Source organism: Zeugodacus cucurbitae, chromosome 2 (genome assembly GCF_028554725.1).
Source record: "Zeugodacus cucurbitae isolate PBARC_wt_2022May chromosome 2, idZeuCucr1.2, whole genome shotgun sequence".
Taxonomy (NCBI): Eukaryota; Metazoa; Arthropoda; class Insecta; order Diptera; family Tephritidae; genus Zeugodacus; species Zeugodacus cucurbitae.
The window spans coordinates 39,982,939-39,996,858 of NC_071667.1; the positions used below are offsets into that span (position 1 = coordinate 39,982,939).

The 13,920-nt window shown below is 39.8% G+C and overlaps 1 protein-coding gene across 1 annotated transcript in view; it reads right to left on the bottom strand.

Annotated features, from left to right (window-relative positions):
* Window positions 1-1,452: 1,452 nt before the first annotated feature.
* The window catches only part of LOC128919911 (gustatory and odorant receptor 22-like), a 297,874-nt gene continuing 285,406 nt past the window's right edge, over window positions 1,453-13,920 (bottom strand). Inside the window, exon 5 of the mRNA XM_054225562.1 lies at window positions 1,453-3,202. Coding sequence (XP_054081537.1) covers window positions 3,071-3,202 — 132 coding nt within the window. The 3' untranslated portion in view covers window positions 1,453-3,070. The remainder of the gene's footprint in view (window positions 3,203-13,920) is intronic.

A 13,920-nucleotide genomic window follows, 5' to 3' on the forward strand; every position in this document is an offset into this window, starting at 1 on the left:
TTACGAAAAGATCCGGCGACTAACTGAAGGTTTCAAGACCGGAGCGCACTCATGTAGGACCCCCAGAGGTGATCTAGTTATTGATGACCAGAGTATACTGAGTTTGTGGAGGGAACACTTCTCCAGCCTGCTGAATGGCAGTGAAAGTACAACAAGAGGAGATGGCGAACCCGATTCCCCAATCGACGACGATGGAGCAGATGTTCCATTGCCCGACCGTGAAGAAATTCGAATAGCAATTACCCGCTTGAAGAACAATAAGGCGGCGGGTGCCGATGGATTACCGGCCGAGCTATTCAAATACGGCGGCGAAGAGCTGATAAGGTGCTTGCATCTGCTTCTTTGCAGAATATAGTCGGATGAAAGCATGCCTGACGATTGGAATCTCAGTGTACTCTGCCCAATACACAAAAAGGGAGACCCCACAATTTGCGCCAATTACCGTGGGATAAGCCTCCTCAACATCGCATATAAGGTTCTGTCGAGCGTATTGTGTGAAAGACTAAAGCCCACCGTCAACAAACTGATTGGACCTTATCAGTGTGGCTTTAGACCTGGAAAATCAACAACAGACCAGATATTCACCATGCGCCAAATTTTGGAGAAGACCCGTGAAAATAGGATCGACACACACCATCTCTTTGTCGACTTTAAAGCTGCTTTCGACAGCACGAAAAGGAGCTGCCTTTATGCCGCGATGTCTGAATTTGGTATCCCCGCAAAACTAATACGGCTGTGTAAGCTGACGTTGAGCAACACCAAAAGCTCCGTCAGGATCGGGAAGGACCTCTCCGAGCCGTTCAATACCAGACGAGGTTTCAGACAAGGTGACTCACTCTCGTGTGATTTCTTTAACCTGATGCTGGAGAAAATAATACGAGCTGCAGAGCTAAATCGAGAAGGTACAATCTTCTATAAGAGTGTAGAGCTACTGGCGTATGCCGATGATATCGATATCATCGGAAACAACACCCGCGCCGTTAGTTCTGCTTTTTCCAGACTGGATAAGGAAGCGAAGCGTATGGGTCTGGTGGTGTACGAGGACAAGACGAAATATCTCCTGTCGTCAAACAAACAGTCAGCGCATTCGCGTCTTGGCCCCCACGTCACTGTTGACAGTCATAACTTTGAAGTTGTAGATAATTTCGTCTACCTGGGAACCAGCATTAACACCAATAACAATGTCAGCCTGGAAATCCAACGCAGAATCACTCTTGCCAACAGGTGCTACTATGGACTAAGTAGGCAATTGAAAAGTAAAGTCCTCTCTCGACGAACAAAAACCAAACTCTACAAGTCTCTCATCATTCCCGTCCTACTTTACGGTGTAGAAGCGTGGACGATGTCAACATCCGATGAAACGAGAGAAAGGTTTTGCGGAAGATTTATGGTCCCTTAAGAATTGGCAACGGCGAATACCGCAGACGATGGAACGATGAGCTGTATGTGTTATTCGACGACATAGACATAGTCCAGCGAATAAAAAAACAGCGGCTACGCTGGCTAGGTCATGTTGTTCGAATGGATGAAAGTGCTCCAGCTCTGGAAGTATTCGATGCAGTACCCGCTGGTGGAAGCAGAGGAAGAGGGAGACCTCCACTCCGATGGAAGGACCAGGTGGAGAGAGGCCTGGTTTCGCTTGGAATAACGAATTGGCGCCAAACTGCCAGAAGGCGGGATACGTGGCGCGCTGTTTTGGACTCGGCTATAACCGCGTAAGCGGTGTCTACGCCAGTCAAGAAGAAGAAGATATATAGTATTGGAGATTGTGTACCTTGCTGGTAAAATTGAATGAAATCGGTTCAGCGCTCATATCTATATATTAAGATTTTCGTTATTCTATTAAACTTTATACCGAATTTATGTGTAAATTTGTGCGTTATCTTAATAAAATTTCTTCAATAAATTACGAGAGTATAAAATGTTCGGTTACACCCGAGCTTAGCCTTTCCTTACTTGTTATAATTATAATTTGAATATTAAATGTTAAGAAAATTAAAACTCTTTGATAAAGATATTATAAATTTTCATAATTATAATTTGAATAGTAATAATGTTTAACACAATTAAATTAATACAATGTTATCAAAAACGAATCAATTGTATTTGGTTTTATAAAATTTTTCTAAGAGCCCACATTAAATATAATTATCTCTTGAACTTGATATAAGTGGCAATCACCTGTAAGCTATGTGGCACCCGCAATAAGTGCTACCTCTCTCTTTTAATACTGTGGAACGAAACGTTAACCGTTTCGCACAAGAAATAGTGGCAGTGTTTCCTAAGGGTTTAAGAATAACTTAAGAAAAATTTTAATTGAGAATCAGTTGTATTTTACACCTCAATGAAGAAGCTATGCTCCAATAAAAAAATATGGTTTTTATAACTTAAAAATCAAACTTATACTATTTACATAGACAAAAAAAATTCTACGGAAAAATCCAATTATCGTGAATGTCCACGGTATCGTACGGTATAAAGTTGCGGACAAAAACGGGACACTTAGTTGCAGTGACTTTACTTTACATCGATGTAGCATTAACAAATCAAACTCTATTATAAAAGTGGAGTGGACAAGTAATTATACTAAGTACATTATTCAGCTTAATATAACGTTTTTATTTACTTTCCTTATTATAAAATTATTTGTTTTCAAATAAAATCAAAAAATTCTATATATCTAAAGTTTCCTCTTTTTTTAACCGTTCACTGATTGAATGTTTATGTCTACATTGCTGCTTTTGTCTACACATGATTACTTCCTAATATTATAGCAACAGTGTTGCCATTAATTATCATGTGATCGCAACACACTTCGTCCACCAGTGTTTGTCAAATTTGAAAACTCATATACGGGCGAAAACCATAATTGTTAATTAGCGTATTGGCACAAAGACTTTTTGATGACAATTGCTGCTGATTATGTAAGTACATCCTCTAGGTCATTAGAAACGTTTGCACTAATCTTTGCAAGGTTCCCGAAGGGCATTTTTTATAAATGAAAAATTGGAAATTCATAATAGAATGGGTTTACTCTATCTATAAATAAATTTCTTAGCCAATAATCAGCTTACATAAAGATACAATAGGTAGAATAAGTTCTTGCATAAGCGTTTCCTAATGATTGCAATAACTCGCTTAGGTTGATCCACAACTTCCGATATTTTGAAAGTATATCTGCAGAATAGGAAGAATGAATTTCCTGTAAAATAGAGATATCTTTATTGAAATTGAATTTTTCATTTTCGCACATTTAAAAAAGCTTATGATAGTAAAGTAAATATATATAATATATATACAGTGGAACTTCTCTAACTCGAATCACCATAATCCACAAAAAAACTTCGAGTTAGAGAGACTGCGAGTTATAGAATTTTCATTAAAACATACAAATTTTCAAAAAGCTGCAAAATAAAGATTTATACCCAGTTTTATTTATTTACTTCGCATATCGTTTTATGTACATACGTTAAAAAAAAATTTTTAAGTAATTTTAGTTATTGCAGTTTTTATTGTTTGGCTCTTCACGTCGGTGATTTATGCAATACATAAGTGTAATATGATATTTTTTGGTCGCCTCTATACGATATTTTAAAATTCTGCATCGATAGTAAATTTGTATGGAATTTGCCTTCTATTGCCACTTCAAAAGTTCAAGTGATGGAGAACTTCGAGTTAGGAAGGAAATTTGTATGAAATATGGCTTCTAAGCGCTATTGCCAATTAAAGTGTTCGAGTTATAGAAGTTCGAGTTACGGAAGTTCCACTGTATATAGCTTATGATTTAGTACTACAGTTCCCCGCTTAACATGCAATGCATTTGGTACACTTAAGCGGGAAAGACACTTAAATTAATCCCGCTTAAGTGCTTCGAGGAACTTACCAAGCATTTTCTCAAATACTTCGATCTAATATTTTTTAGTTTTTAGTGTGGACCTACACGGGGTGCACTAACTATACTTTTACTTATTTGGGTAATTTTACTCATATTAGCTTCTTTGTAGTATTACAATCCTACGTTTCATTTGTTTATGTATTTAGATCAAACATGTACAAATTTGCAATAAAATTGCAAAATTCAATAAATTGTGTTATATGGGAAGTAAACGTAGTTGGTATTATCAAGGTTTCAAGAAAATAAGTAGTTCCTGAGGTATGAGCGCCCCCACGCCCGTTTTTATTTTGTTCTTAATGTAAGTGCAGGTCACCTCAGGTACTTCTTCTGAAAATTTAGTGTTTGTATTAGTTAGTAATTGCTAGTAATTTAACGCACTTGTAGAAGTTTTAAAAATAACCTTTGTATGGAGTTGGGCGAGATTATTATCCGATGTTACCCATTTTCAGGGTGTATAATCGGATGCTAAAGAGAAATGTGTCCAGGAAGTTTGATTTATAGAGCCTATTTAGTTTTTCGAGATTAATGCAAGAAACATATTTGGAGGATAGTCCACGTCCACATTGTGAAAAATTACATGCAAGCATGTCCCTCCCCATTGTGACCTTCATAACTTTATTTATGGCTTAGATATAGTTCTTTATATCTATTCCTTTCATGCTATTTTGTGGGTGTGGCAATGGTCCGATTTCGTCCTTCTGCAATACCAACGCACCCATAGTGTCATGGAATAAGTGTATTAGCAGGCCTATTATGTGCACTGGACAAATTTATAAAATATTTTTCATTTTTATCAAGAAATAAATTTTTTGTTATTCTGACAATTTTGATAAAATACAAAGCTTCAGTGCGCACAGCTTGAACTGAAAAATGTATTTGAATTATTCTATAACCAAATTTTTCAAATGCATTTAAATTTTTGTTGCAAAATAGTAAATAATTTAACTTCAATTTCACAATAAATCCTTTTCTCTTGGTTTAGACGTGAAGTTTCTGAGAGTGCGCAAATATTTCATGCTCCGAATCTGGCCCTATTTTTCATGCTGAAGGTTATTTGAATGAGGGTTTGTTTAATCGACCCTTCTTCATTGTAGCTTCGTTGATAAGTTTGGTTTACGTTTGACCGGTTATCAGCCTATCAATCCGATTCTGATATCGAGATATCGACTGAAGCCTCCCAGACCTGATGCAAAGTATTTGGTTTTACAACCCCATAGATGATATACCGCCTTTAATTTGTCGCCAGAGCCTCTGGGAGAGAGACTCCGTCGTCGAGCCCTGACATTCACTCCGGTGGATGAACGTCTAGCCACAATCCGCATCAAAGCGAGGTTCTTCAACATATCGCTGATTTGCGCCCACGCCCCAACGGAAGAGAAGGACGAAGTGATCAAAGATACTTTCTATGAGCTGCTCCCGCCACGATGTCAAAATCGATTTTCTACTCGACTTGCACTCCTGCTCTCTGAGAGCACTCATCAGCATCTCGGTATAAGGGAACTGTGGGACGGCATATCAAACTCCTTACGTACAGCTCTAACCGAAACCATTAGCTTTCGAAAAGTCAAAAAAACAGCTGGTATGATGAGGATTGTCGACTCGCAGTGGAGAGACAACAGACTGCCTACCTCGCAATGTTGCGATCGACCACAACACGAGCGGGATGGTAAAGATACCGAGAGCTGAAGAGGGAAACGAGACGCATTTGCAGACAAAAAAAGAAAGAGGCCGAAAAGCGTGCGTATGAAGAGCTTGACCAGCTGGCCGACAGGGGTAATGCTCGAAAATTTTACGAAAAGATCCGGCGAGTAACTGAAACTTTCAAGACCGGAGCACACACACAAAAAAGGAGACCCCACAATCTGCGCCAACTATCGTGGGATAAGCCTCCTTAACATCACTTATAAGGTTCAATCGAGCGTACTGTGTGAAACACTAAAGCCCACCGTCAATAACCTGATTGGACCTTATCAGTGTGGCTTTAGACCTGGAAAATCCACAACTGACCAGATATTCACCATGCGACAAATCTTGGAAAAGACCCGTGAAAAGAGGATTGACACCGTCCACGCTTCTGCACCATAAAGTAGGACACGAATGATGAGGGACTTGTAGACTTTAGTTTTTGTTCGTCGAGAGAGGACTTTACTTTTCAATTGCCTACTCAGTCCAAAGGAGCACCTGTTGGTAAGAGTGATTCTGCGCAGGATTTCGAAGTTAACTTTGTTCGCGTTGTTGATGCTGGTTCCCAGATATACGAAATTATCTACTACTTTAAGGTTATGGCTGTCAACAGTGACATGGGAGCCAAGACGCGAGTGCGCTGACTGTTTGTTTGATGACAGGAGATATTTCGTCTTGTCCTCATTCACCTCCAGACCCATTCTCTTCTCTTCCTTATCCAGGCGGGACAAAGCAGAAATAATGGCGCGGTTGTTGCTTCCGATGCTATCAATATCATCGCCGTACGCCAGGAGCTGTACACTCTTGTAGAAGATAGTACCTTCTCTATTTAGTTCTGCAGCTCTTATAATTTTTCCAGCATCAAGCTCCTTTTCGTGCTGTCGCAAGCAACTTTAAAATCGACAAAAAGGTGGTGTGTGTCGATCCTCTTTGCACGAGATTTTCCAGGTCTAAAGCCACACTGATAAGGTAAAATCAGTTTGTTGACGGTGGGCTTTAGTATTTCACAGAATACGCTCGATAGAACCTTGCACGCGATATTTAGGAGGCTTATCCCACTGTAATTGGCGCAGATTGTGGGATCTCGCTTTTTATGGATTGGGCAAAGCATACTGAGGTTCCAATCGTCAGGCAAGCATCTTCCGACCATATTCGGCAAAGAAGGTGATGCATGCACCTTATCAGTTCTTCGCCTCCGTATTTGAATAGCTCTTCCGGTATTCTATCGGCCCCCGCTGCTTGGTTGTTCTTCAAGCGGGTAATTGCTATTCGAATTTCTTCATGGTCGGGTAATGGAACATCTGTCCCATCGTCATCGATTGGGGGATCGGGTTCGCCATCTCCTGGTGTTGTACTTTCACTGCCATTCTGCAGGTCGGAGAAGTGTTACCTCCATAATCCCAGTATGCCCTCGACATCGGTTACCAGATTACCACCTTGGTCTCTACATGAGGATGCTCCGGTCTTGAAAGCTTCGTTAAGTCGCTTCATTTTTTCATAAAATTTTCGAGCATTACCTCTGTCTGCCAGCTTCTCAAGCTCTTCGTACTCACGCATTTCGGCCTCTTTCTTTTTTTGTCTGCAGATGCGTCTCGCTTGCCTCTTCAGCTCTCGGTATCTATCCCTTCACGCACGTGTTGTGGCCGTTTTCAAGGTTGCGAGGTAGGCAGTCTGTTTTCTCTCCGCTGCGATACGGCAATCCTCATCGTACCAGCTTGTTTTTTGTCGTTGCCGAAATCCAATTGTTTCGGCTGCAGCAGTACGCAGTGAGTTTGAGATGCCGTTCCACAGTTCCCTTATACCTAGATGCTGATGAGTGCTCTCAGAGAGCAGGTCACATTGTCCTTCTCTTCCGTTGGGGCGTCGGCGCAAAACAGCGATATGTTGAAGAACCTCGCTTTGATGCGGATGCGGGGTGAATGCCAGGAATCGGCGATTATATGGCCGCTGTAGTAGATGTCACAAGGACCCACCTTCTTCCGTCCTTGTCCCGTCCATCGCACTTCTTGGATGGCGGTGATGTCAGCCTTTAGTCGTATGAGGACATCAACCAGCTCGGCAGAGACACTTTCCCAATTAAAGGTCCGGACATTCCAAGTGCATCCTTAAAACATTTGCAGGTGTCGTCATCATAAGGGGGGTGTCTCATCCGAGGCTTTCGTCGATTTTTCATTGGTACATCGTTTTTATGTGGTGGGTCCCAAACCCTACGCACATCCGCAGAAGAGGGCTTCGCCTTCTCACTTTAGCTCGCCTTCAAACGGATGTCTGTTGGCTACCCAGAGGATACTTGGTCTAAAACCGGAATTCGTGAGCTGCTTGAACCATGTGGAGAAGAATCGTTTCTGGACACTCCCAAGTGAATGAAAATCAAAAATTTTCCTCACTTGCGTGAACTTCTACACATGATGCCATCCTCCTCGACATAACAAGTGGAATAACGCCACATTCTTATTTCACGGTTTATTTTTTACGTATCAGAATGCAGTTTTTACACTATAAGGATAATGATATTACGCACATTTCTGCATACTCATCTTAAAAATCGTGTTTTTTTATTCATTTAAATGAGCGACATTTATTTCATTTTACTTATTTTTTCTTACACATTCCCCTGTTCTCGTCAGTTTCGAATTGGGTTCGGTCCATTTTACTCTATTTGGTCCATAAATAATGACAAACGGCATCCGTGTATGTTATTTCGGCAGAATTGTGCCAAACAGTGCCGACCACTGAATTAGATTGATATTCGAAATGGTGGTGCAAGTTCAACCGAAGTGGCTTACATTAGGATACACACATATTATTGTTTTTGCTACAAACGGACTAAAGCAATTGCTTCGGTTTGGTATTATTGTTTTTAATAGGAACTCGTAAGGAAGGGCGGGTGTAACCGAACATTATAAACTCTCACAATTTAATTATTTAATGCTATTAAGATTACACACAATTCGAGGCATAAAGTCTAGGAGGATTTACATGCAAGCGTCATCTAGACTATATAAATCAATATTCCGTGCAAGTGATAACTTGAGTAAAAAATTAAGATATCATGATAAAACTTCATACACGTCTTTCTACCACCACTGCCAAACCCACAAATGGCGAAAACCGAAAACATATAAAGTACCGTAACTAAGCCATAAATATAGTTATAAAAGTAAAATTAGGCACGGTGGGTCACACTAGGAAGGGACGTATTTGGATCTATTTTGTATATGTCATAAACTACTAAAGCTATATCAATAGCCATTTAGTTCATGTATTTCATTATCCAGCATAAAAATTGATGAAATCGGGTTATAGCCACGCCTAACATGAGGTCCTCAGTGCTTGCAACCTATTTTTTTAATGAAAATATACTTGAATATATAAGATATTCTAAAGAAATTCAAAGGAGCACTGTTTTTTAACATTTGTATGTGTTTGGCGTTGCAACCGTTTAGCCGGTTATAGCCAAATCGACGATAGTGCGCCACCTCTCTCTCTCCTTCGCAGTTCGGCGCCAGTTGGAGATCCCAAGTGTAACCAGGTCGCTCTCGACCTGGTCCCTCCAACGGAGTGGAGGCCTTCCCCTTCCTCGGCTTCCTCCGGCGGGTACTGCATCGAACACTTTCAGGGCTGGCGTGTTTTCGTCCATTCGGACAACATGACCTAGCCAGCGTAGCCGCTGTCTTTTTATTCGCTGAACTATGTCAATGTCGTCGTATAACTCGTACAGCTCATCGTTCGATCGTCTGCGGTATTCGCCGTTGCCAATGTTCTGAGGACCATAAATCTTGCGCAAAATTTTCCTCTCGAAAACTCCAAGTGTCGTCTCATCTGATGTTGACATCGTCCAGGCTTCTGCACCATAAAGCAGGACGGGAATGATAAGCGATTTGTAGAGTTTGATTTTGGTTCCTCGAGAGAGGACTTTACTTTTCAATTACCTACTCAGGCCAAAGGAGCACCTGTTGGCAAGAGTGATTTTGCGCTGGATTTCGAGGCTGACATTGTTCGTGTTGTTGATGCTGGTTCCCAGGTATACGAAATTATCTACGACCTCGAAGTTATGACTGTCAACAGTGACGTGGGAGCCAAGACGCGAATGCGCCGACTGTTTGCTTGATGACAGGAGATATTTCGTCTTGTCCCCATTCACCTCCAGACCCATTCGCTTCGCCTCCTTATCCATACGGGAAAAAGCAGAACAAACGGCGCGGTTGTTGCTTCCGATGATATCAATATCATCGGCGTACGCCAGGAGCTGTACACTCTTGTAGAAGATTGTACCTTCTTTGTTTAGCTCTGCAGCTCTTATAATTTTTTCCAGCATCAGGTTAAAGAAGTCGCACGATAGTGAGTCACCTTGTCTGAAACCGCGTTTGGTATCGAACGGCTCGGAGAGATCCTTCCCAATCATGACGGAGCTTTTGGTGTTGCTCAACGTCAATTTACACAGCCGTATTAGTTTTGCGGGGATACCAAATTCAGACATCGCGGCGTAAAGGCAGCTCCTTTTCGTGCTGTCGAAAGCAGCTTTAAAGTCGACAAAGAGATGGTGTGTGTCGATTCTATTTTCACGGGTCTTCTCCAAAATTTGGCGCATGGTGAATATCTGGTCAGTTGTCGATTTTCCAGGTCTAAAGCCACACTGATAATGTCCAATCAGTTTGTTGACGGTGGGCTTTAGTCTTTCACACAGTACGCTCGATAGAACCTTGTATGCGATATTTAGGAGGCTGATCCCACGATAATTGGCGCAGATTGTGGGATCTCCCTTTTTATGGATTGGGCAGAGCACACTGAGATTAACATTTACATATGTGTATAAAATCTGATATATATTTTTTCCAATAAAGGACTTAAATACGTTTAAAATAAATAAAAAGGAAGTTGTTTCTTATTTAAGCAGTACATTTTGGAAAATACAAGTTTTACATAAAAATATTGTCTTCTCCGATAAAGTGTTAAATATTGTATATGGGACCTGGAGTAATTCTAGAAACGATTTTAATAATTTTTGCCAGCAAGCTATATTATATCCAGGATTATATATTAAGATTTCTAAGATATCTCACATACTAACCTAAATAGGTGGAATAAATCGGCTAAAGGCTTGATTTTGCCTATTGATAGCACAGAGGCACACTATTAGAAGAAACACATCTCCTTTGAATTTCTTTATATCTATGGGATTTACCGATAGTTTGAATAAAAAATTGTCGCAATCTTTGAAGCCCTGATGATTTTTAAATGGGCAATGCCACATTAGAAATACTAGTGGTACTCATTTATCGTCGCAATTATATAAAAATGGTAAATTTGCAATATGGCAACACAAGTTATATGAGCGCTCTTTGACAATATTGTGGCAGGGTTAAAAGCTTTTTTATAACCGCGCAAATTTGCAAAAAGCGAAACGCACAAGCGAAGTTGTAGCGACGAAGAAATAAAGGGACGAGTAATGACTCTGTAAGGTGGTCCGCTATTAGACTGATTTAATTGCAAAATTCTTTCCCTTAAATACTATTCTGAACAATATTTCGATACCGTTAATACATAATTCGGCTTTGTATTACTTCATATATACATAAATATGTTATGTACTTTTAAAGAATAATTGTGTAAGCGAAACATAGCGTTAGCATAAGTGTACAACGCAAATGCAAGCAAACACAATGCAAATACAATTATTAACTGCATTGAGGTGAATTACTTCTAATGCCTAACCTTGAATATTAGGCAAATGAGAAGAAATAGAAATAGAAACAAGTAAGGAAAGGCTAAGTTCGGGTGTAACCGATCATTTTATACTCTCGCAATTTATTTATTTAAATTTATTAATATAACAAACGATTTGACCCACATATTCGGCATAAAGTTCAATAGAATAACGAAAATCACCATAAATAGTATATGAGGACTGAGGTAATTCCTAAACCGATTTCACTCGTTTTCACCACCAAGATACAATGTATTGAAGACTATACGCTCACTTAATTTAATATTACTTATAATTAGGTATATGGGATCTGGGGGAAGTAATGACCCGATTTTTACCATTTCAGGTACAGAGAGAAACTGTTATAAGAAAAAAATTCAGAGGGAATGAATTACATTAAAATCTCTGAGGGATTTACCTATATTTTCGGTGAAAAATTACCCTTAGCACTGAGTTCTTCATGTTCGATATCAGGGGCCTTGAAAAGACATGGTCCGACTTTGACAATTTTTCCACAAGTGATGTCACAGATCAAATACAGTATTTGTGTAAAGTTTTATTCCGCTATCTTCATTTGTTCCTAATGTATATATGTATTATAAAGTGAACGAATCAAAAGAATTCAAAATTGAGTTATATGGGAAGTAAACGTAAACGATTTCGCCCACATTCCACCCGTGTTTTAAGGGTGTCAAGAAAGTGTTATATACTGAATTTCATTGAAATCGGTTGAATAGTTTTTGAGATATGGTTTTCGATCCATAAGTGGGCGACGCCACGCGCATTTTCCATTTTGTAAAAAAATCTCAGTGCAGCTTCCTTTTGCCATTTCTTATGTAAAATTTGGTGTTTCTGACGTTTTTCGTTAGTGAGTTAACGCACTTTTAGTAATTTTCACCTCTTACCTTTGTATAGGAGGTGGGCGTGGTTATTATCCTATTTCTTTCATTTTTGGACTCTATAAGGAAATAGCTAAAATAAACGACTGCAGAGAGTTTGGTTTATATATATTGGCGGGGTCACGCCCACTTTTCAAAAACAATTACATCCGAATGTGCCCCTCCCTAATGCGATCCTATGTCCCAAATTTCATTTTCATAACTTTATTTATGGCTTAGTTATGACACTGTATAGGTTTTCGGTTTCCCCCATTTTGTGGGCGTGGCAGTGGACCGGTTTTGCTTATTATCGAAAGCAACCTCCTCAGGGTGCCAAGGAACATGTGTTCCAAGTTTCATTAAGATATCTTAATTTTTACTCAAGTTATCGCTTGCACGGACAGACGGACAGACATGCGGATTTCAAATCCACTCGTCATCCTGATCATTTATATATATATAACCCCATATCTAACTCTTATATATCTTAGTGACACAAACAACCGTTATGTGAACAAAACTATTATACTCTGTGCAACAGGTTGCGAGAGTATAAAAATATATAAGAACATATGGTCGATTTATGCAGTGGTTCGCAAACGTTGATCCAACATCCCGGTCCCGTTGAAAGGCTTTCAAAAAGGTAGAAGTGCTAGCTTATGAATTGGTCGCCGAATGATTCCCTTCGTTGTTCGAATGTCCACCACACGTATTTTAGAGTTCTTTCCTGGTATACATTTTATAACTCTTCCAATATGCCATTTTTGTGGTGGTATGTTGTCTTCATAGATGATGACCATTGAGTTGTTGTTGATGTTTGGTTGTTCCGAAAACCATTTTGATCGCACTTGTAGTTCGTTGATGTAATCATGCTTGTGATTTGATTCCATTTGTGTAAGCTGCTTATTTGAGCTGATAATCTTCGCTCTGGGAGTGCTCTTAGTGCACTAACAATAATAAAATGTCCCGGAGTTAATGCTTCATAATTGTTTGGATCCGATGGCAATGGTGTAAGTGGCCGAGAATTTAATACAGCTTCTATATCGACCAGGACTGTTGTTAGTTCTTCAGCTGTGAGTCTTGCATTTTTGATGGTACGATTAAGATGACCCTTAGCCGATTTGACTGCGGCCTCCCAAATACCGCCGAAATGAGGTGCTCTGGGAGGAATGAAATTGAAGTTTATAAATTCATTAGCACAATATTTTACAATTGCATCTTTGTTTTCGGTTTTAAACAAAAATGACTTTAATTAAGCTAATTTGCTGCAAGCGCCTACAAAATTTGTTGCGTTATCACAAAAGATGTCGGAGGGTAGCCCTCTTCTTCCAACCATCCGCTTCAATGATGCTAAGAATGCATCCGTGGATAGATCCGATACAAGTTCGATGTGGACCGCCTTTGTCGCTAGACAAACGAAGATCGCTATGTACGCTTTATAAGGTGTTTTGCCTCGAATACGTAAATATACGTTGACTGGTCCACAGAAGTCAATACCGCAACATGCAAAAGGGCGAGATGGAGTCAATCGCTCGACAGGTAACTGTCCCATTACTTGGTTCATTAGTTTTGGCTTGTAACGGATACAATGTGTGCTCGATCTGACGATACGTCTTGTTAAATCGCGTGCATTGACTATCCAAAACTGAAGTCTTATTAGTGCAACGAGTGCCTTTTCACAACGAATTCGCATTTGCTTGGCAACAGCATTGTGTGTTTCCTTTCCTTTGGAATATCTGCTGATTCTAATCGACCTC